General features: G+C 40.3%; 1 protein-coding gene across 1 annotated transcript in view; it reads left to right on the top strand.

Annotated features, from left to right (window-relative positions):
* Nucleotides 1–24657, top strand: part of MMUT (methylmalonyl-CoA mutase) — a 35931-nt gene that overhangs the window by 3234 nt on the left and 8040 nt on the right. The window contains exons 3-9 of the mRNA XM_050948775.1: nt 798–1165; nt 2632–2789; nt 5853–6024; nt 8903–9151; nt 11474–11585; nt 14585–14700; nt 17097–17212. Coding sequence (XP_050804732.1) covers nt 798–1165; nt 2632–2789; nt 5853–6024; nt 8903–9151; nt 11474–11585; nt 14585–14700; nt 17097–17212 — 1291 coding nt within the window. The remainder of the gene's footprint in view (nt 1–797; nt 1166–2631; nt 2790–5852; nt 6025–8902; nt 9152–11473; nt 11586–14584; nt 14701–17096; nt 17213–24657) is intronic.

The following is a 24657-nucleotide window of genomic DNA, read 5'->3' as shown; positions in this document are numbered from 1 at the left end:
ACTAGCAACAATCCCGAAATTCTTGGATGTTTCTGCAAACATGATCAGCAGTGAAAGAAGTTTACATCAAATTTCTATCATTATGCTTCAGAAATAACATTCCCCTGAGATGAATTGAAGGCAGTTTATATGTCTCTGAGAACTTAATGTTGAATCTCCTACACAAAGTGCAAATACAGGAGGAAAAGGAATCCTCCTCCAAACTTAGTGCTTTGACATGTAGAGGTTATATATCCACTTCACTGCCCTTAGGACAGTTCATGGGTTTTAGTAGTAGCTGGTATGTGGAGAATGTAAGATTCTGGATCCAAATGGCAGTTTATATACTGGCCGCTCCATGATACTGCCTATGTAACACCATTAAATTCCCCATTCATAAATTCTACAGCCAGAAGAGACCACTGCGATTATCTAGGCTGACCTCCTACATAAGACACATGACATGGTGCACCACTGCAGAGCTTGTTTCTGCTCCCCAGTGGAACCATGGCAGCTCCACTGTGTTTCAGGCCTTTTATTCCCTATTTGGTGCCAGCATTTGGCCCTAAAAGCTATGTTTTCATTCTCTGACTGCAGACTCAGAGCTGCATTGAAAACAAGATTATCTTTAGCATAGTAAGAGTTAGAAGCTTTTGAATGAAAGTTTAAATTCCACAGAAACTAATAGACCTCCAGAGAAGTTTGAAGATAGCCTGTGACACCACAAATTGGATCAGTTGGAACCCTAACTATGTAAAATAAAGTTAATTGCAATTCCTAAAGCAAACCTGTTTTACTGTTTGTTTTCATGAACCTAGCTGGCCAGCAAGGATTGTCAGTTGCCTTTGATCTGGCAACCCACCGTGGCTATGATTCAGACAATCCACGAGTCCGTGGTGATGTTGGAATGGCTGGAGTTGCCATTGATACGGTGGAAGACACCAAGATCCTTTTTGATGGAATTCCTTTAGAAAAAATGTCAGTTTCCATGACAATGAATGGTGCAGTAATTCCTATCTTGGCCACATTCATCGTAACTGGGGAAGAACAAGGGGTACCTCAAGCCAAGCTTACTGGGACAATCCAGAATGATATACTCAAGGAGTTCATGGTCCGAAATACATACATTTTCCCTCCAGAACCATCGATGAGGATCATTGCTGACATCTTCCAGTACACATCAATGGTATTCTTTATTTTAATTCACTTCTGTTATGTTATTTATGCAGTGCTCAAATGTGCACAAGACATTTTACAGAACAAAGAGCAAGATACCATGGCAGCTAGTAACAAACAACGCAGGATGGGAAGTACAAGGGTTACAATAATATCATATATCAATGGGTTATATATATCTTGATCATTTGGGGAAAATTATATATTAATCACTATCTGTGGACAGCAAGGAAGAAGTGGGATTTTGGAAGGATGTGCACGGTGCACAGGAAAAACTTGACAAATAGAGAGGGATTGGTAGGCTGTTTTTTTTGTGTAGAGGTCAGCATAGAAGAAGACAAAGGTAGAAGACAAGGGAAGGCTGGGTCAGAGTGCTGCAGAGTCTTGAATAGAAGGAAAAGTTTGATTTTTGAAATGCAGGACAAAGGGGAGCCAGTAGAGAGATTAAAAGAGAGTGGTTTTAATGATGGCTGAAGAAGACTTTGTGGCTGTATCATTTTAGATAGATTTAAGGGGGACAGTGTGACCATCAAGGAGACCAGAGGATGAGGTTTTAGTAATTGTGGTGGAAGATAATTAAAGCTCAAACAACTAATTAGCTGTTGGGGCAGAAAAGTAGAAACAAACTGGCTACATTAAGGAGGAAAAGCAACAGAATATCAAGGTGATGAGTAGCCTATAAATGTCTAAGTAGAAGATATGGCCAGAAACAAGTTTGCTTTTGATTTATAATTTACAATGAATGAGGTTGTCTTTAAGCGTTATGGGCTAGATTTATAAAAGGACTTAGACACCAGCCTGCCACTACAGCTACCTGAATCCCAGAATCAGTCCCTGCTGGGATTCACAGAGGCCCTGCTCAGCTGTTCCTGAGCCCTGTAGGCACTTAAACTTGTGAAGCAGCTTAGTTTTGCAGTAAATGTTCCCTAGGTACCTGTTTTCTGCCAGTGCTGTTCCATGCCAGTGAGCTGGACTTGTAATCCCCAGAGTGATCATGAAGTAGGAGAACAAAGGCATTCCTCAACCTATTTTGCCTTCCGGGCCTGATCCAGTAAGCGTGCTCAGAATTCATTTACCAGATCGGGCCCCTACAGACAAGCTTACATAAAATGGCAATGGGGGGAGGGGGAGTGGGACCTCCCTCATAATGTTTAGCTCAGTCATTAGGGTACTCACCTGGGATGTGGCAGACCCCTGGTTCAAGTCCCCCCTCCACCTGGTTCAAGTGGGAAAATGAATTTGAGCAGGATCTGCCGCCTTTCTGGTGAGTGCTTAGCCAAATGTTGAAGCTGTTCCACTGTGGCTCAATAATGAAAGAATGGTAGGGCCGAAGAGAGAGCAAGGATGGGAATGACTCTGTAGTATGGTGGTTAGAGAACTCAGCATCATCGTGCCTACGTTTCTTTGCGATCTAGCCCTAATAGCACAATTACATGATTCTGCCCTCCCGGCATTATTGCTTTTTTGTTTACACAGCACATGCCAAAATTTAATTCCATTTCAATCAGTGGATACCATATGCAGGAGGCAGGAGCTGATGCCATATTGGAATTAGCTTATACTGTAGCTGATGGATTGGAGTACTGCAGAACTGGAATCCAAGCTGGCCTTACCATTGATGAATTTGCACCAAGGTAAGTAAAACAAGCTCACAAGGACTTAGCTGACTTTTGGAAAATGAATAGACTCATAGACTCTAGGACTGGAAGGGACCTCGAGACGTCATCGAGTCCAGTCCCCTGCCCTCATGGCAGGACCAAATACTGTCTAGACCATCCGTAATAGACATTTATCTAACCTACTCTTAAATATCTCCAGAGATGGAGATTCCACAACTTCCCTAGGCAATCTATTCCAGTGTTTAACTACTCTGACAGTTAGGAACTTTTTCCTAATGTCCAACCTAAATCTCCCTTGCTGCAGTTTAAGCCCATTGCTTCTTGTTCTATCATTGGAAACTTTCATGCTTGGACTCTGACATTCCAAACTATACTGGTAGCAAATGTAATATCCATATCATAGGCTGACTTTTTAACTAACATAAGATTGCAGTGGCAAGGAGTGAGATCTGGTATGACAGACACTTAGGTTTAATCAACAGGTATTGCAGCCCTCTGGTGTCTTTTCACATTGCAGTTTTATTTATGCCTCCTTATATTTAACCAACAAAACACTGTTTGAAATGTTCTGAAAAATGCTATTAATATCACAAGAGAATTCACATAACTGAAAACATGCCTAGGTATCAGTTTTCTTTAGTAATAATAATTTGTATTGGCTCCAAGGATTTTGTTCATATCTAGATGCTGTCGGATTGACACCAAAATCACAAGTCCTGAACATAACTGCCAATTATGAGAAGGTACAAATAGAGATGGTGCTGTAGACCAACCAGTCTGTACCCTGACAGGTATCCAATATTAAATTAATATAACACTTGAGGTTAAGCAAAAGGCCCAGAAGAAGCATATTCAATGTGTGCTTGTAACCATTAATTCTAATGGGAGTTAAACTCTCACTGAATTGGGGAATGGACTCTGAAACCTTTGGATAGGAGACCCTGCATGATGAATGAACTCACAGATCAGGTCTCACGACATTTCAGCTCACTGTATCTTTTGTGTAAAATAAGTTCTCCAGTCCTCACATTTATATATTTAGACAGGTTTTCTTTTTGTGTGAAAGTTTCCATATTGGTATCTCGTGAAAATTAACATCTTCATCCACTGACAGACACAGCAACTGTGTAAACTTCCCTTCGTTGCCCTTTCAGAGTGCCTCAAACCTGATTCAAAGAGAACACTTTTAGGGTCGAGAGGGTAACTGTCTTTATGCCAGTTGCACAAAGTCATCCTTGATACTTGTGAAACTTTCATGACGGTGCATTGTATTTAAAGACTTTTCATTTCTTTTCTCTAAAAATCCTTACAAGCATTAAGTCTCTGTGCCACCCTGTGAAGTAGCTAATTACTATTTATCTTGTTACACATGGGGAAACTGAGGCAGAGAGCTTTTCTCAAGGTCGCATAATGAGTAAGTGATAGAGAAATGGATTGAACCCTGGAGAGTGAATTCCTAGTCCCCTGCCTTAGCCACCAGATTGTAGGGGTAATTTATGGCATGGAGATTTGTCTAGTAGGCACCTGGACTGAGTCCACCATTTCATTTTACATAGGCTGTCCATTGGAAACAACTGCTCTCTATAGATAGAGGTGGATTAGAATCTTCAACATATTGTGTAATTAAAAAGCTTTCTATCCCATTACCAGTCCATGAGTCAGCCAGGCCCCAATTCATCCAGTTTACTTTGGGGTAACTCAGTCTGTGTACCATGGAGCCTGCTGGAAGAATTATTGGTGAGGATATTGATAGGTATTCTAGAAACTTGGTAGAACGATGATCATCAATGGGACACAGTAATGCCAGGATACAAAATATGTAGGAGTAACATAGTAGGTTGTGCTCTTGGGGGAGTGGCACTACATGTGAGAGAGAGAAGAGTCAAATATAGCAAAAATCTTAAATGAAACAAACTATACCTTAGAATCTCTGGAAAGAAATTCCATGCTTGAATAATAATATATCAGTAGGAATATATTACCGACCAATTGACTAGGATAGTGATAGTGACTGTGAAATGCTCAAGGAGATTAGGCTACAAAAATAGAAAACTCAGTAATAGTGGGGAATTTCAACTATCATCATATTGACTGAGAACTTGTCCCCTCCGGACAGGATGCAGAGAGAAAATTTCTGGACACCATAAATGACTGCTTCTTGGAGCAGCTACTCTTGGAACCTACCAGGGAAGAGGCAATTCTTGATTTAGTCATAAGTGGTGCACATGATCTGGTCCACGAAGTGAATATAGCTGAATTGCTTGGTAATAGCAACCATAATGTAATTAAATTTAACGACCTTGTGGGGAGGGAAATACCAAAGAAGCATCCACAATAACTTCAAAAAGCACTACACACAAATGAGGAAGCTTGTTAAGTGGAATTAAAAGGAACAGTCCCAAGAGTGAAATGTCTGCAAACTGCTTGTAAATTGTTTAAAAACACCGTAAAAGAGGCTCAAATTAAATGTATAACCCAATTAAAAAAAAGACCAAAAAAAAATGCCACCATGGCTAAATAGAGTAAAAGAGGTTGTTAGAGACAAAGACATCATTTAAAAATTAGAAGTCAGATCCTATTGAGGCAATTAGAAAGGAGCATAAACTCTGCCAAGTCAAATGTAAAAGTATAATTAGGCAACCCAAAAAAGAATTTGAAGAGCAACTGGCAAAAGACTCAAAAATTAATAGCAAAACAATTTTTAAGTACATCAGAAGCAGCAAGCTTGCCAGATAATCAGTGGGGCTACTGGACGATTAGGGTGCTAAAGGAGCGTTAAGGAAGACAAGGCCATTATGAAAGAGCTAACGGAATATTTTTCATCGGTCTTCACTGCAGAGGATGCGAGGGTGATTCCCACACCTGATCCATTCTATTTAGGTGATAAATCTGAGCAACTGTGCCAAATGGAAGTGTCAATAAAGGAGATTTTGGAACAAATTGATAAATTAAACAGTAAATTAAACAGATGCTGGTCCTCGAGACTGCTGTTCCTCCTTCATATAATGGAGAATTTTGGGAACTATATTGCTCATTATCCTATACAATTAAAGTCCTGGACATGTGCTCTTGTTGCAGACTGTCTTTCTTCTGGGGAATTGGTATGAACTTCTACATGGAAATAGCTAAGCTAAGAGCTGGGCGACGGCTTTGGGCACAATTAATAGAGAAAATGTTTCAGCCCAAGGACCCCAAATCTCTTCTTCTAAGAGCTCATTGTCAGACCTCAGGATGGTCCCTTACTGAGCAGGTTGGATTTTGAATTTTAAATGATTTTCTTCAAATATGATCTTCTTAGGAGTAAATCTGTTCTGCTGATTCATGCGTACTAATACAGTAAAAGCTTTTTTATTTGGCATGCTGGGGAAATAGGGGGTGCCAGAAAGTGAAAAATGTCAGTTAACTAAGAGAGAGGGAATTTAGGTGTGGGAGGTGGTGTGGGGTGCTGGATCCAGAGAGCATTCATCTCAGGCGGCTCCCCAGAAACAGTGACCTGTCGCTCCTGTTCCTAGTTGGAGGCGCAGCAGGCAGCTGTGCACGCTGCCTTGGCCCCCAGGTGCTGCCCCCACAGCTCCCATTGGCTGCAGTTCTCGGCCAATGGGAGCTGCGGAGCCAGCACTCGGGGCAGGGTGGGGGCAGTGCACAGAGCTGCCTAGCCATGTCTCTGCCTAGGAACAAAAGGGACAGACCACTGCTTAGGGGGGCTGCCTGAGGTGAGTGCCTCCTCCCCCACAGGTCTGGCACCCTCTCCCATGCGCTAACCCCCTTCCCTGAGCTCCCTCCCACTCAAGCTCCCTCCCAGAGTCCTCGCCGCATTCCCACACCACCTGCCACACTCTGAAGCCCTCGTGGCCATTACTTTCCCTAGGAGCAGCAGAGACATGCTGCTTCTAGGGAGCCACACGGAGCCGGATAGGGGGCCTGCCAGCCCCACACCAACCAAACTGTAAACTGAACTTTCTATGAAGATTAGAAATGCCGGTTTATAGAGCTTTCCAGTTCATACAGGTCTGGATAACACAGCTTTTACAATATGCCTCCTGTCTGATGCTTTTTTGAGACAAGGAGATTAGCAAATCTAATAGCTTTGTGGCTCTATGATTTCCTCATTTACATGCTGCCCAGGATGCCTTTGTGACTAAGAAGAGATCAGAATAAAACATTTCTCATTTAAAAATCTGGATTTCTTTCATCTGGAAATGTTTTGTATCTAATATAATCATATCCATACTTTGCTTATCAGAAATTTAAGGGGCAGCCTCAACAAAATATGCTGATTCAGCTGGTATATGATATGATATATACCTATCTCACAGAGCTGGAAAGGACCCTGAACGGTCATCAAATCCAGTCCCCTGCCTTCACTAGCAGGACCAAGTACTGATTTTGCCCCAGATCCTTAAGTGGCCCGCTCAAGGATTGAACTCACAACCCTGGGTTTTGTAGGACAATGCTCAAACCACTGAGCTATGATGAAGTCCTGCAAAAATATGAAACACCTCAAATGAATTCAGAACTTAAATCAGCTCCAGCCACAGGCTGGACTAGTAACAACTGCATACAATGGTGACTGATGTACCCTACTGGTTAGATAGAATAGAAGCTATTGTTTGAACATTGGCCAAGTGTTACTAGAATGTAGATTTACAAACCCTTCCCACAGCCTGTTCTGCCCAGTAATATGCATGTTTGTGAATGGGCAGAATATAAGGGCTTTGTCTAAACAAAACTTGCACAAGTATATACTAGATAAACCTGTTCCCAGTTGACTTGAGCTAAACCAAAATACGTAATTCATACACAACCTTTTTGCACTGGTTTAACTATATCATTTTTTTTTAAACTACTTAAACTTTCTTGTATGAATGAGCCTGAAGAGACGGTCAGCTGCCCTGAATATGGCCATGTATGTGTCACATTTGTTATGTAAGAGAAATGTACAGACTTCCTCCTGGGACAGATGTGTGAAAATAAGTGCCCTAATGAGCAAATAAATTAATCCTAATTTCACCCCTAAAGTGTACTTTTTTTTTTCTGGGCTTTGCATTTTGGCATCGTCCCTTGTTTGTTTAGTCTTTCCAGTCTCATATGCTAAAGAGAGGAAAATCCTTCTGTACAAAATTAGAATTCATTTTTTGTAGTTTTGTCTAAATCTAATCACTCTTACCAGACCCTCAGATAACCTCAGTATGTATATTATCTGTGGAGAAGTAGAGCTGTGCCCGATTTTTAAATGAATTCTATATGTGGAGCTTGATAAACTATGAACTGAAAAATGTTATTTTTATTAATTCTATACTATTTATATAATGTTAATTTTTATTTGCATTCCTCATACTAATATGATCATTCTATGGCAGCTAATTGAACACAATCTTTTCAAAATCCTGTTGCTGTCACTTTTCCAAATGAAAAAGTAACGTAGCCTTTTTTGTGATATGCATAAATGTATTCTCCATCTAAATTATTGCTCTAAACAAAATGAAAAAGTGATATTTAGGTTTAAAAACTTTCAACAGGTTCAAAAGCAATCAAAGAAAACAGTAAGGGGTAGTGTTAGAGCAAAGAACTGGGGCGGGGGTTGGAATTCCTTAGATTCTTTTCCCAACTCTTGGTGTATGACCTTGGACTAATCATTTATTTTTCTGTAAAATAAGTATAATAGAGAGGCTTTATTAACTGACTTAAAGCAGTGTCTTTTTTAGGCCCTCTGATGAAAGCTGCTGTATAAATGCAAACAGTAAATCCACCTAGAAATGTGAAATCAGAAACAGGTTTATCAGACAAATGATCAGACATAATGAGGTGCCATGAGGGATTAGAAGAATTTTGTTTTATTTACTTGGCCCGTTAAGTGGCTGATACCTTTATAATTTGGTTATGTTTGTTTGTGGCTCCTCATCTTCATCTTTCAGTAGAAGGATCCTTATATGTATCAACTTGATTTCATTCATATTACTGCTCTTTTCTTTTTCTAACTTGGCTGGTTTTTGTATAATATAAATTTTTATGATCCAATTATAGCAAAAACCTAACACTTTTTTCAATGCATTTGTTTGAGGATGAAATAACCACCTCAGTTACATGGCAGCCACTTCATGCTTCAGAGATTTCCTTTTGCTTTTTAGGATCCCTACAACAATGTTATCCGTACTGCAATAGAAGCAATGGCAGCAGTGTTTGGAGGTACTCAGTCTTTGCATACAAATTCATTTGATGAAGCCTTGGGTTTGCCTACAGTGAAAAGTGCTCGCATTGCTCGGAATACCCAGATTATTATACAGGAGGAGTCTGGCATTCCTAAAGTGGCAGATCCATGGGGGGGTTCCTACTTGATGGAATCCCTTACCAACGATGTCTGTGAGGCCGCTTTAAAGGTCAGTTGTGCTGTGGGGGGGGTTTAATTACAGGGGCACTGATTGTTTTAAGAAATGCCTTTTAAGTAGCTATTTGGTATGAGAGTAGATTCTTCAAAGGTAACAGTGTATTGCATTTATTTTTAAGTTCCCTACCATTAAAGTCCAAATCCAGCAAAGCACGTTACACATGAGTAGAGCTTTAAACATGAGTAGTCCCATTGAAGTCAATAGGACTACTCACTGCCTAAAGTTACAGATGTATTTAAGTGGTTTCATAGAATCACAGGACTGTGAGGGACATGTAGTCCAGTCCCCTGTATTCATGGCAGGGCTAAGTTATTATCATTCTAGATCATTCCTGACAGGTGTTTGTCTAACCTGCTCTTAAAAATTTCCAAGGATGGCAATTCCACACCTCCCTAGGCAATTTATTCCAGAGATTTACCACCCTGACAGGAAGATTTTCCTGATGTCCAACCTAAACCTATCTTGCTGCAATTTAAGCCCATTGCTTCTTGTCCTATCCTCCAAGGTTAAGAAGAACAATTCTTCTCCCTCCTCCTTGCAACAACCTTTTATGTACTTGAAAACTGCTATCACGTCCTCTCTTAGCCTTCTCTTTTCCAGACTAAACAAACCCAGTTTTTTCAATCTTCCTTCATGGGTCATGTTTTCTAGACCTTTAATCATTTTTGTCAGTCTTCTCTGGACTTTCTCTAATTTGTCCACATCTTTCCTGGAATGTGGTGCCCAGAACTGGACATAATACTCCAGTTAAGACCTAATCAGCGCGGAGTAGAGCAGAAGAATTACTTCTCATGTCTTGCTTATAACACTCCTGCTAAAATAGGATTTTGCTAAGTTAAGGCCTAGGAGAATACAGTACATATTTGCAATTAAACGCATTCTAAAGGAAAATATTTCCACACTGGACAAATGAACCAGACCTGTTAAGTCTGGAGACTTCTGATTTTTGGTGCCCTCTGATAGGATCCTGATTGGGTGCTGACATCTCCCAGGGAAACTCAATTGGAAATGGAGGTGAGATGTTCCACCCGTGTGCACACCTAAGCTTCTACAATCTCAACTAAGATGCTGCAATCTATAGATTACAGCAATCTACCTGAGACTGTAAGGATTAGAACGGTTTGTGATTACAGCATCTCTTTCTCCTCCCCACACACTTCCTGTCAAAAGACCTCAGGGAGGTGTATTGTGGAAGAGCGTCTTAAACACCCTGTGTGTAACAGGTGGGAGGTTTACAGAGTGGCTATGGGAAGAGGAGCAGCCAGGCAGTCAGCAACAATAGCAGAGCAGGACTTGAAGATAGCATGATACAAATAACCATCATCCTAGCATGGACATGAGTAGCTTTACTTGCATAGTGTCAAGTATCAGAGGGGTAGCCGTGTTAGTCTGAATCTGTAAAAGCAGCAAAGAATCCTGTGGCACCTTATAGACTAACAGACGTTTTGGAGCATGAGCTTTCGTGGGTGAATACCCAGTTCTTCAGATGCATGTGGTGGAAATTTCCAGGGGCAGGTATATATATGCTAGCAAGCAAGCTAGAGATAACGAGGTCAGTTTTGACACCATCAGCTCAGGATTGAACAAAGACTGTGAATGGCTTGCCAACTACAGAACCAGTTTCTCCTCTCTTGGTTTTCACACCTCAACTGCTAGAACAGGGCCTCATCCTCCCTGATTGAACTGACCTCGTTATCTCTAGCTTGCTTGCTAGCATATATATACCTGCCCCTGGAAATTTCCACCACATGTATCTGAAGAAGTGGGTATTCACCCATGAAAGCTCATGCTCCACATGGATTCTTTGCTGCTTTTACTTGCATAGGTAGTTCTGCTAATGTCATTGGGACTACTTACATGAATAAAGTTATATTTTAACCATTTGCAAGTTTGAGGCTTTAGGCCTTAATTCTGCAGCTGTCTCCACGAGTGGATCATGGGATCCGTACAGAGTCCTATTAAAGTTAGTATGAATCTGTGTAGGTGCGGATGTCTGCCCAAGAGGAGTTAATTGCAGGATGTGGGACTCGAATTGTATACCATTCAAGAGCGGAGGTGAAGGAGCAGGAAACCTGTTTCTTACTGACTTTGTAAAAGACCATGCATTAATACACTGTTTTTTCTTTCTGTGTGTAAAGTAAGAAAGCTAAATTATACAAATATAGGTAGAGAGAAAATAGGTTTTTAATGTAAAGCATGAGACTTTTAGGTAATTGTACTAATAAGGATTTAGATAATACTGATAGTAAAAAGTGGGTTTCATGAATCTTGCTGCTAACCATTCTCTTAATTTGTTCTGGTTACCTTTCTTAGCTTATTAATGAGATTGAAGAAATGGGTGGAATGGCCAAAGCTGTAGCTGAGGGAATTCCCAAACTCCGGATTGAAGAATGTGCTGCCCGAAGACAAGCCAGGATCGATTCTGGTAAGGGCAGGAAGTGGGGGAGAGAGAGAACTTAACTCCAGAGGTACACCGTTTTAAAATGTTACATTTTTGTTTGGAGATCTGAGCTTTAAACAGGGTTTTAATTAATTTTCACTTCTTAGACTAGGCATAATGGTTAAATATCAGTGAAAACTTCCTGAGAAGGGTCTATTAGTCTGTGAAATAGTCTCCCACAGGAAGTGGTGGAAGCCAAATTGCTTGACATATTTAAAACTAGGTTATACAAAACTTTAGACTACATGGTGAAGGAATATCCTACAATGATTAGCAATGAACTTGCCTGAGTTCTGTAATAGTGTATCTTCAGATCATAGCTATTGAGTAAAAATATAACCATCAGCAGATGCCATTAATGAATGTGCTTGGCAAAATTTCTATCTGAGTCCTGAGCAACTCTTGTTCTCTTATAACAATGGCCAAGCTCCCATTGACTTGGGTTGAAGTAAGATCCAGCTCTTTGTTGTATGTCTAACCTCTTGACCTTATTTCAAATATATATATATAAAAGAAAAGATGCAGAAACCACCAAATAAAGGAGCTTTATTATATGATCGCTTGTATTTAGAAAGTACATTTAAAGGAGCTCTTTAATTCAAAGTACTAAGGAACAACAAACAGGAGTTCTGTGTCTTTTTTTCCTCCCAAGGTGAATTTATTTTTAAATGGTGGTTATATTCCTTTAGTCAATGTGAGGCAGTTAATGTTAATAGACTTTGGAAACACAACCTGTTATAAAACTCCAGTCAGCTAAAAATAGAATGTTTAATTTAACGTTCTTTTAGAATGTTAAATTGTTTGGTCATACATTGTAGTTTTTGAGGAAACTGACTGAGAGTTAAAGGTTCTTCATATTATTTGTCAAGGACTAGGACTCTGATTTAGAGATGAAAGTTTCCACACCCATCATACTTAGCCATCCAGTGCTCCCATCCTTTTTCCGATTTTGAAAAATCATATGTGTCTATGTACTAAAATTGGTCAAAGTCTTCATAAGTGCACAAGTTTTGCAGGCAAAATCTAGCATCCTTCTATAGAGATTTTTAAGGTCAGGCTTGATAAAACCCTGGCTGGGATTATTTAGTTGGGGATTGGTCCTGCTTTGAGCAGGAGGTTGGGCTAGACCTCCTGGAGGTCCCTTCCAACCCTGATAGTCTTTGATTCTATAATCTTATGGACCCCCAGAAAGTGTTCACATGCAGTGTGAGCTACAGTCTGAGAACTTCTGCTCAGTAGTAATTTAAGATGTATATAGAACAGGAGTGGCCAAAATGGCTCGCAAGCCACATGGCGGCTCTTTTACCATTAAAATGTGGCTTGCAGAGCCCCTCCTTCCCCTCCCCCCCATTCCACCTACCAGACTGGAGCAGGGGGGGAGGGTGCCTCGGCTCTCGAACTTCTGAAGACTGTCCTGTGCGGCTTGGACGGTCAGTAAGTTTGACCACCCCTGATATAGAAGTTGGCAACATCATCCGAAGGATGTGGTGAACTTGTGACCTTGCATTGCCACACATTACTTGCAAATACCAGTATGAATTAATAGCATCATAGAAATGTAGTGCTGGAAGGGACCTCATGAGGTCATCTAGTGCATTTCCCCATATTGAGGCAGGTTTAAATAGACCAAGACCATCTCCGGCAGACAAATGTTTGTCTAGCCCAGGGGCGGGCAAACTTTTTGGCCCGAGGGCTACATCGGGGAATAGAAATTGAATGCTTACAAAATTGGGGTTGGGGTGAGGGATGGGGGTGAGGACTCGGGTGGGGCTGGGGATGAGGAGTTTGGGGTGTAGGAGAGTGCTCTGGGCTAGGACCAAGTGGTTCGGAGGGCGGGAGGGGGATCAGGACTGGGGCATGGGTGCGAGAAGGGGTGCAGGTTCCAGCTAGGATGTGGGCTGTGGGGTGGGGCTGGGAATGAGAGGTTTGGGGTGCAGGAGGGAAACAGTGGCATGTCCCTTTTCCGGCTCCTATGCGAAGACGTGGCCAGGCAGCTCTGCACACTGCCTCTATCCACAGGCACGGCCCCTACAGCTCCCATTGGCGCATGTAGGAGCGGTCCCTGGCCGGTGCACCAGAGCAGGGCCAAGCTGCTTGATGCAGCCCCGACCCAGCACCCTGGCTGGAGTGCCAGAGTGGGATGTGGTTCGCAGGCTGGCTTAAAACTGCTCATGGGCCGTAGTTTGCCCACCCCTGGTCTAATCTGTTCTTAAACACCTCCAATATCTCCACAAACCCAGCTAAGCTGCTCAGTGCTTAACTGTCCTTCATAGTTAAAAAGATTTTCCCAACAGCTAAATCCTAAATCTTGCTGCAAGCTAAGATTGCTTCTTGTCTTACTTCAGTGGACTTGAAGAAAAATGGATTACTGTCCTCTTTACAACAACCTTTACCTCTGAAGACTGTTACCAGATGCCCCTTCAATCTTCTCTTTTTTTAGACTAAACATGCCCAGTTCTTTCAATCTCTCCTCCTCATTTTTTGCTCTCCATTTTGTTGTTGAACTCTCTCCAGTTTGTTCTAACCTTTTTTAAAGTGTGGTGCCCAAAACTGGACCTTGTACTCCAGCTAGGGTCTCACTAGTGTTGAGTAGAGTAAAACAGTTATCTCCCATGTCTTACATACGACCCCGTGTCATTAAAAATAGTTAGTGAAGCAAGTAGATATGATTTTGACTGCACATAGATTTAAGAAGAAAGAACATGCCATTTTTACATGTCACTTTTCAGCATAAAAAACAAAGTCAAATATTCTTACATTTGATCATCTCTTCATAATAAAGTGTGACAAGTGTAAACTTAAAACTTTTCTTGAGAGAGACGTTTTAAATGCTTTGGAATGTAGGACTGCCTGAAAAACATAGTATTGCATTTAAAACATCAAACAATCACTTATCTAGCTATATAAAATACTGTAACCTTTCCAAAAGCTCAGCAGTTTTGAAAATAGTCTAAATTCTTGACCTTTGTATGGGAAATCAACAGGTTCTGAAGTAATTGTTGGAGTAAACAAGTACCAGTTAGAAAAAGAAGAGACGGTTGAAGTTTTGGCTATTGATAACAGTTCCGTCCGAGCCAAGCAGATTGAGAAGCTTGAAAAGGTAGGTGTTACTTTTTTGAAAATGCAAATTCTTGTTGTATTTTAAGTAGTTCTGTGTTAAATTTTCTTCATGAGTTTTCTATTTGCCAAAAAAAAATGCATTTTTAAGAGCGCCAGAACTGTTCTTGAATTCAGCAATTTAGAGACCGTCTGTAGCTCTTCAATTTTTCCCCTGAGGCTGATTCCTGAAATCTAGATTCTTTCCATTTTGCTTGTTGTTGTTGTTCTCATTTAGTTAGATTAAACAAAATTAAACTGCATTTAAATTAAACCATGGCTCTTTCCAGCAAGAAGGAAACAATGTACAGTAATGGATTTTTGAGCCTTTTACCATTGGATTCTTGGGTTCAAATCCTCCCTCAGACACACACAAATTAGTTTAGTCTGATCATGATCTCTGCTGGATATTCGTCAAGATGACAAAAGAAAAAATTCAGTTTGGTATAATTAGTAGTCTCCGCACCGAGGAGTAGATGTTTTGCAGGCGACTAGTGAAGTGCATGGAGACTGAATTGTGGGAAAACCTACAAATAGTGCAGGCAGGTTATGTTTGTCCAGCTCCATTATTAATCAAGCATTTTAACAAAGCTTTACCTAGATTGTAAGCTCTCTGGGGAAGGGACCTACTTTTTGTGGTGTGTATACAGCACCTAGCACAATGGGGTTTTGAGACAATAGTTCAATACAAACACTAACAAAGGTTTAAGGAAAATGTGCTGGACCTCGTGAGAGTGAAAAGACCAAGTAAAATAAATTTAAAATAAATAACATGGGCCTGATCCAAACCCCATGGACGTCAGAGGAAAGTCTCCTATTTCTGAATATTTTTCCCCCCCTCACTTTTTGGGCTATTCAGCATATTATTCTAAAGGTAATGATGCTTTCTTAATCTTGTTTCTTACTCTTATCTGTGGAACATTTTCAAAGTGTGCCAGCCTTAACTCTTTACAATTTTAACTTTCTGTTCCTTTTATTGTTTTACTTTAGACATTTAGAGCAAATTTTTCATTAAGCTTCCTTTGTATCCATCTTATCTAGTAGAGCATAAGTTTACACATACACACACCTGCGTAGTTATTCACATTGTAGTCAGACAAAGGTTCTGCCCATAGAAAACTTTTTGTAAGCGCTTCTAAGGAGATCCCCCTAAAAATGTGACTCTGAATATTTGGCCAAGATTTTCTTAAGTGAGTGCCTAATGTTAGGCTCCTAAGTCCGCAGAGAGGCATCTACAGATGTAGCCAGATTTTTCAGAAATGCTGAGAACCCAGGCAGGCTCCCTTTGTCTATATTTATATGTGCCTACATATGTACTTAGGAGCCTAGCTTGATGTACCTGATAATGCAAATCTTTTGCCTTAACAGAATTTGTTTAATACTTACACATTACAAAATAAACTATAAACAGTAAATCTCTGACACCAACAGGAGAAAAATCTAGAAAATGTAGAACTACGTTTAACATAGCCTCAAAGTGGTATTGTGGCAAGGAGAGGAAGGGCAGGCAGAAAGCATAATTAATTATATGTTGTCCCCCTCTTCGAAATATCTGACTTCTGTTGATCTGTGCTGGGTAACCTTTATAGTTATTGCATAATAAGGGAGTACTCAAAAGTGAGTGTATTATTGTTTCTCTTGGAAGTTTTCATGTTACAGCACCTATCAGGGGTTGAAAATTATGCTACTCTGAGATTTATCTATTGTATTCATGCCTGGAATAGTGCCAGAAACACCGTTTTGCTTTTGTTGATGTAGGATCCAAAATTTCATGGAATGCGGGGATCAGAAGCAAATGTTGTGATATATAACATGTATGTGAAAGCTGGAATGTCAAGCTATAATACAGTGCAGGGCATTCATTTCTGACTGAGATAATTAGGAAGACATTGGGTGTTTTTAAACCGTATTGTCAGTGCCTAAATACAAAAGTGATAGCACCTGGGAAATACCTGAGTCAGAGAGAGATGTTCTTACCATGTTGCCTTCCACTCACTTGCATTCCATCATTACTGTGGTATCTCTCCCTAACGTTAGAGCTAGGAATCATTGCTTCGAATCATCTTGGGATTGCCGCTTTCAGATGACACCACTAAAAGCCTTATTCTCTAGCTGCTTTATAGTACAGTATATTTAAAATCACATTAAAAATACTGTTGCAAAGTTACTGAGTCGGCTTACTTGTATAAATAAATACTTTCAGAACCAGAAGATGTTTCCAAGTACTGGTCTTGCAACCTTCAACATACTGACCTTCAACATAGTGATGATAGCTGTATTCGTATTTGATTCCAATACAGGCATCTTCGACTAGGGGAACCTTACCAGGCTCATATTGGAATTCCTGATTGCCTTATAGTTGCTTACTTAAACTGAGGATTTTTCTCTCCTTCATCTAAGGTAAAAGCTAGCAGAAATGAAGCAGTAGCCCAGCAGTGTCTCACTGCTCTAACAGAATGTGCTGCCACAGGTCAAGGCAACCTATTGGCACTGGCAGTGGAAGCAGCACGTGCAAGGTAAGGTAATAAAAGTTGGAAAACGTAACTGATGTTAAAAGTTGACTGTTTCCCTTCATTTCTTTCAACTTTTCCAGTAATTCTTGGATACGTAGGTTGCCATATTTAATATGTCACAGATCGATACACCCTTTCAGCTTTTAAATAGGATACATATTTTTTTAATGCAGGAAAATATCCTTGACCATGAAGGCATGTGTTTCAGAGGTCCAGATTGGCATTACCCTTGGTTGTGGTTTGGTGGTGTTAGCCAAATACAAATACTTTTTCAGTCTCTTAAAAATATATTTAATTTATTTTCAAGGACAATATTGGGAATAAAATTTGCCCTAAAATGTTGCTGTTCACACAGATTCTGTTTACGGCACAAGCTCTTATCAGTTTCAGACTATGAATAGGTTTCTTTGATGTACTGCTCTGCTGCTTTACAGGTCAGCGAGCCTGAAAAGTGTCTGAGATGTGAAAAGGGATGGAGAAAAAAAAATCTTATCACGCTCTTTTTTTCCCTTCTTCCCTGCACCACAAATTGGTGTGAAAACATTTCTGACTAATGTAGAAAACTTGTATCTACTTCAATCAAAAGAACTTTCTGTCTTTGTCTCCAGTAGTAAAGCATCTCCCGTAGTCCTGAGATACATTCACCATTATCATCTAAGCCACCTTAACAATAGTTCAGGCTATGTCTACACTGCAATTAAAAACCCACCACACTGAGTCTCAGCCTGAGTCAGCTGACTGAAAATAACAGTGCACGCATTCACGCTCGGGCTGGAGCCCAGGCTCTAAAACACTCCCCCCTCATGGGGTCTCAAAGCCCACGCTTCAGCCCAAGCCTAAATGTCTACACTGCAGTAGTATAGCCCAGCAGCCCAGGCATCTCATCAGCCCAAGGCTGTCGCGGCCGTGCTGCAAATCTTTTGTTACAGTGTAGACATACCGTTAGTTGCTATTTCAAACTGAGTTTTGGTCTTTGACTGTCTCCCTTTTGTCCTCTGCCTGTGCTTGTGGAGGTTTGTAATGCAGTCACAGTGCCAAAAAAACAACAAAATGAAAATGCCCCTTCATAATGTGGATGGGTCAAAAATAAGCAAACCAAACTTAATTGCCTATCTACATCCTTAGAGCAGATCTTTAGCCTTCCATCTTCACTCTGATTCTGCCACTACTTCATCTGCAACAACCACATATGCAACAGATCTCCTTTCAAAAGAGGAGAGCTTGTCCCAACTCTCTCTGGAGCATGTCATCACCACTCTTGGAGTTGGAGACATCACTGGAAGGTAATATTGGCCCTCACAAGAGTTAATGTCGTCGTCATCATAATAATTCCCCAATTAGTTCTCTGTATCTCTGTTATGACCTACAGTTTTCTTGTCCTTAAGCACTGTGCTGTTGAACAGAACTGTACTGACTTGTATGGAATGTGGACAGGTGTTTACTGGAAAGTAGGTTGATTATCGATCTCTTATTAATCTATGACTCTATTTAATGCCTGTGCAGAAGAATATTTTGGAATGTTACATCTGATAGATGAATGTACCACTAGTGAATATATCACTATAGAGCCTTACTTTTGGTTAACAAACCTCGCATGTGTGGGTCCCCTGCCTTTTGAGAGGTTATGGAAGGAACCCTTGAGTAATTAAGGATCATCTAGAGGCATTAGGTACACTGCAAGACCCTTCCAATAAACAGCAATCAGTGTCCAATAGAGTCACATCCTGCTCCTATTAACCAATGAGGCTCTGGACATAAGGGCCAGTTTAACATTTAAACTAACAGAGCAATAGATTGTTGGAATGCAGAGGAAGTGAGAACCCAGCTACCTCCACTCCCAGGAGCAGCAGGGAAAGGATCACCCCTGCAGAGATGGGCAGAGGAGGAGGGAGGAAAATGCCAGCCCCTGACCCTGGCAGAAGCAGCAGATTAGATTCTAAACAGTTTGGAACCCGTTGAAATGAAACATGTTATAAATATAGGCCAGTACGATGCAAATATCAATCGCAATCATTGTCAAAGAAACCTGAATTTCTAAAACAGAGTCTGAAATGACTTTGCTTCCCTCTTCCTCCATTTTGCTAATTTTCCAGTAGTTATTTGATATGAGTGTAGTGCAGTAAATAGGGATGAATAATGCATATTGACATTTTCTTGTTGACCTTTATAAACATGGCATATTGATTCTGTGAAATGAACAAAATGATTTAAATAGTCAGTGACAGCTGATGGAAAATTATCTCTGGGATTTCAGTTCTTGGATGGGCTTTAGTTGAGCCTACATATTTGTCCAAATTACCTTTCAACATTCAGATTAAATTTGACAGAGATGTGGAATGATTTGACTCCTAGGGGAATTTAAAATTGTGAAGGTAGAAAATAAAATGAATATTGAATATTGCATTTAAATTGGAGTAATCAAAACTAAATGGATTTTAGTTACAAAGTAATGGAAAGTTCTGTAAAAACTGAGATTTGTAGTGTGAAATTTAAAAATAGTTTGAAAATAACTAACTAGACCTACTAGGAATATGGTTTGAGCAACAAAACCTAACACAACAGTAGTTTTTAATTCAACAGTGTAAGACTGAATGGAGGTTCCACCTGCTTGACTGTAGGATTGGAACCCATGTTCGTTATAACAGTGTCTGGTGTTGTTCAGGTCATTTGATTCTCCCCACATTATGAATTGGGCCCTCACAATTGGAGGTTGATCACAACCTGCTCCGACTTTATAGTGAGGACATTGGTTACTTCCATCTGTCTTCTCTGAGGTCAGATATAGTTTCTCTCAGAAGTATGTATTAGTAAATACACAGTTAGTAGAAGTCCAAAGTCAAGTAAAGATTTCTTAAGTATAATCAGATGTTATTGGTAAACTACAGTAACAGAAAAGAATAGTATAAAGATAGTGACAAAAACTGCTTTAAACTATAGCTAAAGATATTGATATAGAAGCTATACCCATATGTTAGAGTATTGAAAATATTATCTATGTGTACGTCTATACTATTTGCTGGATTGTCGGGTAGTGTTCAGTGTATCGGGGATCGATTTATCGTGTCTCGTCTGGATGCAATAAATTGATCCACGAATCGGTGCCCGTACTCTACCTCGGCAGGAGGAGTAAGCGGCGTCGACGGGGGAGCCGCATTAGTCGACTTTCCGCCGTGAGGATGGCCAGGTAAGTCGAACTAAGATACTTTGACTTCAGCTACATGAATAGCGTAGCTGAAGTTTCATATCTTAGTTTGAACCACACCGCTAGTGTAGCCCATGCCTATGGCTCTGCAAAAACATTAATCTGTCTGCCCCACAGTTCAAAGATTGGCTTAGTTCTGTATCCTAGAGAGGTATGAAACATGTCCCAGAACAACGTGTTGGTCATCCCCATTCAGTTTACAGGGCGTGTACTTTTGTTCTCCTAAAGAACAGCTTTATATTTGAGGATCTGATGACAACACTCGATAAGACCAGTGTCAAATGATTACATTTCTCTTCCAACTCTGAAATGTACAAATGTGAGGCCATTGTCTCTTCATGTACCTCTTTAGTACGGAATTAATTATTCCCCATCTTCCTTCTTATCTTTGAAAAGGTTCTTTGTAAATGCTCGTTCTTTCTTCCAGTCACTCTTGAATACACCAACTTCTTACTTGCTGTGGGTTAATATTTTCTTTTCTGGAGCTAACGGATCTAAACTTATGCAGTACTTCATTATCATACAGAGGGAGAAAGACACTTTACATATGGTATGACTCAGGATATAGAAACTTACCAATTTAAATATTAAATCTACAAGACCAGTTATTTAAATGAATTGATATCAGACCAGCCAGATGTAGTCTATCACATGTCCTTAATCACAGTTTCTCCAGATACAACAAATCTAGTTTACAATAATCTTGTTCCTTTGTGATTTCACCAATCTACTTCAGTTTTCCATGCATCTTACTCAGAAGCCATGACGCCCAGGTTTCTATCTGTTACACTCAGTTCTGCTTTAAGCCAATTATTCAGCTATTTAAGAATGACAATCTAATGGTAAATTGTTCTGTTAGTGCATTCAGAAAGAAATCCTGATTAGCTGGTATCCTAGCTCTTCCTTTCATATTGAAATTTACTCCTACACTTACTTATTTTGAAAATTCAGCTGTTTAAAAACAATTCTGTTTATATCCATTGGCCTCACAGAGTTTGATCAGAAATGCACACCTAAATTTGAGGCGAATGGGCTTCCAAGCAATCACAAATACTTAATCTATAGTATCCATCAGCACATATGTGAAATTGACTTGGAGGTTCCATTGTGTTTTATGTTGTCTCTAATGCCTCAGAGAAAATAACTGCTCCTGATCAGACACAGGGACCTGTTCATTAATTTAATAGTAATTTTCAGTTTTATAGCACTTTTTAGGATTGCAAAATGCTATACAGGCATTAACAGCCTGATATATAGAAGAGGTTCATACTGACTTCTCTCATTAATTTCAATAAGAACTGTTGCTGCTTAGGCCCTCTGAAAATCAAGCTGTCAGTTTTATTGCCCTGATGACGTAAAATAGATGTAATGTTTCTGAAAGGTAAACTGCATTATTGAAAAATTAAGTGACTTGTCCAAAGTTATGCGATGAGTCAGCAACCAATCCAAAAACAGAACTTAGATCTGTAGAGCCAGACATTGTCTCAGTAGATTTCAGGCTGACCTAAATGTATTTTAGAATACAAATTATCAATGTTTTCACTTCTCTTTAAAAGCACTCTCTTGGCCGATGGCTGATAGTGGCATAACACCTTTCTTTCCTCTCAAGAAAGCTGTGAGGCTAGAAGAAAATCCATTTAGTAACATTTATCTTCAGATTCCTGGCTCCATTTTACAGCAAGGTGCATCTTCCATGTAAGTGTGTGCTTGAATTATGTTTCTTGTTCTTTTGATTATAGAATCATAGGAATGGAAGGGACCTTGAGAGGTCATGTAGTCCAGTCCCCTGCACTCATGGCAGGACTAAGTATTATCTAGACCATCCCTGACAGGTGTTTTATCTAACCTGCTCTTAAAAATCTCCAGTGATGGACAGTCGACAACCTCCCTAGGCAATTTATTCTAATGCTTAACCACCCTGACAATTAGGAAGTTTTTCCTAATGTCCAGCTTAAACCTCCCTTGCTTTAAGCCCATTGCTTCTTGTCCTATCCTCAGAGCTTAAGAAGAACAGTTCTTCTCCCTCCTCCGTGTTACAGCCTTTTATGTACTTGAAAACTGCTATCACATCCCCTCTTTGTCTTCTCTTTTTCGGACTAAACAAACCCAGTTTTTTCAATCTTCCCTCATAGGTCGTGGTTTCTAGACCTTTAATCATTTTTGTTGCTCTTCTATGGACTTTCTCCAATTTGTCCACATCTTTCCTTAAATGTGGGCCCCCGAACCAGACACAATACTCCAGTTGAGGTCTAGTCAGTGTGGAGTAGAGCGAAAGAATTACTTCTCGTGTCTTGCTTACAACACTCCTGCTAATACAGCCCAGAATGATGTTCACTTCTTTTGCAACACTGTTACACTCTTGACTTTCATTTAGCTTGTGGTCCACTATGAGCCCCAGATCCCTTTCCGCAGTACTCCTTCCTAGGCAGTTATTCCCCATTTTGTATGTGTGCAACTGATTGTTCTTTCCTAAATGGAGTTCTTTGCATTTGTCCTTATTGAATTTCATCCTATTTACTTCAGACCATTTCTCCAGTTTGTACAGATCATTTTGAATTTTAATCCTATCCTCCAAAGCACTTGCAACCCCTTCCAGCTTGGTATCATCCGCAGACTTTATAAGTGTGCTCTCTATGCCATTATCTAAATCACTGATGAAGATATTGAACAGAACTGGACCCAGAACTGATCCCTGCAGGACCCCACTCATTATGTCCTTCCAGCATGATTCGGAACCACTGATAACTACTCTTTGGGAATGTTTTTTCAACCAGTTATGCACCCACTTTATAGTAGCTCCATCTAGGTTGCATTTCCCTAGTTTGTTTATGAGAAGGTAATGTGAGACAGTATCAAAAGCTTTACTAAAATCAAGATATACCACGTCTACTGCTTCCCCCTGTTGGAGAAAAACTTAGTTCTCACTTATTTGTTTGGGTACAGCAAAGTCAGATACTTTATTCTGTTTAGCAGCTACAGCAGGGAGAGAGTGCACTAGGAGATAGGGTCTCCTCTTCCTAGACAGGTCTCTCAACAGGTAAACAATTACAGCAGTATTTATATTTTTGATACAGACAATAATAAGCAACAACTGTTTTGTTTATACATAGGTCATCCTGATATCTTGTTTTTCTCACTTAAGAGACTCCAGTCTACATTTCCTATTATCTACACAAGGTTGAAACAAATTCTCACACAATCCTCGCTTCTACAAATCTCGCATTATTAGGGTTACTGTTAGCCTAACTCTTGCTAACAGAGACTGTCATGCATTAAGATCCCCTACAAATTCCTGTCAGTTCTTTCTCTACGTCCACACCCCTTATCCACAAGGCTTGTTACCCTGTCAAAGAAAGCTATCAGGTTGAGGTTGGTTTGACACGATTTCTTCTTAACAAATCCATGCTGACTGTTACTTATCACCTCATTATGTTCAAGATGTTTGCAAATTGATTGCTTAATTATTTGCTCCATTATATTTCTGGTTACAGAAGTTAAGCTGATTGGTCTGTAATTCCCTGGGTTCTCCTTATTTCCCTTTTTATAGATGGGCACTGTGTTTTCCAGTCTTCTGGAATCTCTTCCATCTTCCATGACTTTTCAAAGATAATTGTTAATGGCTCAGATATCTTCTCAGTCAGCTCCTTGAGTATTCTAGGATGCATTTCATCAGGCCCGGTGACCTGAAGACCTCCAACTTGTCTAATTTTTAACTTGTTCTTTTCCTATTTTAGCCTCTGATCCTACCTCATTTTCACTGGCATTCACTATGTTAGTTGTCCAATTGCCACCTACCTTCTTGATGAAAACCAAAACAAAGTAGTCATTAAACACCTCAGCCATTTCCACATTTTCTGTTATTCATCCCCCCTCCCCCCACCAAGTACAGGCGTACCCTGTCCTTTGTCTTCCTCTTGCTTTTAATGTATTTCTAGAATGTTTTCTTGTTACTCTTTATGTCTCTAGCTCAGGGGTGGGCAAACCTTTTGGCCTGAGGGCCGCATCTGGGTATTGAAATTGTATGGTGGGCCATGAATGCCCAATGGGGCAGGGGGAGTCTATGGGATGTAGCATGGGGGGGTGGGTTCTATAAGGGATGTTACCGAAGTGGGGGGGTGGGGAAGGGATGCTACAGGGGCAGTACCGGGGACTCCTAGGGGGCCTGTCAGCAGTGACAACAAGGTGGTTGTACCAGGCACTACCGCGGCACCCTAGCTGAGACAGATCCAGCCCCTGGGTGATTTCG

The sequence above is a fragment of the Gopherus flavomarginatus genome, chromosome 4 (genome assembly GCF_025201925.1).
Source record: "Gopherus flavomarginatus isolate rGopFla2 chromosome 4, rGopFla2.mat.asm, whole genome shotgun sequence".
Taxonomy (NCBI): Eukaryota; Metazoa; Chordata; order Testudines; family Testudinidae; genus Gopherus; species Gopherus flavomarginatus.
This window is presented reverse-complemented; position numbering and strand designations above follow the sequence as displayed.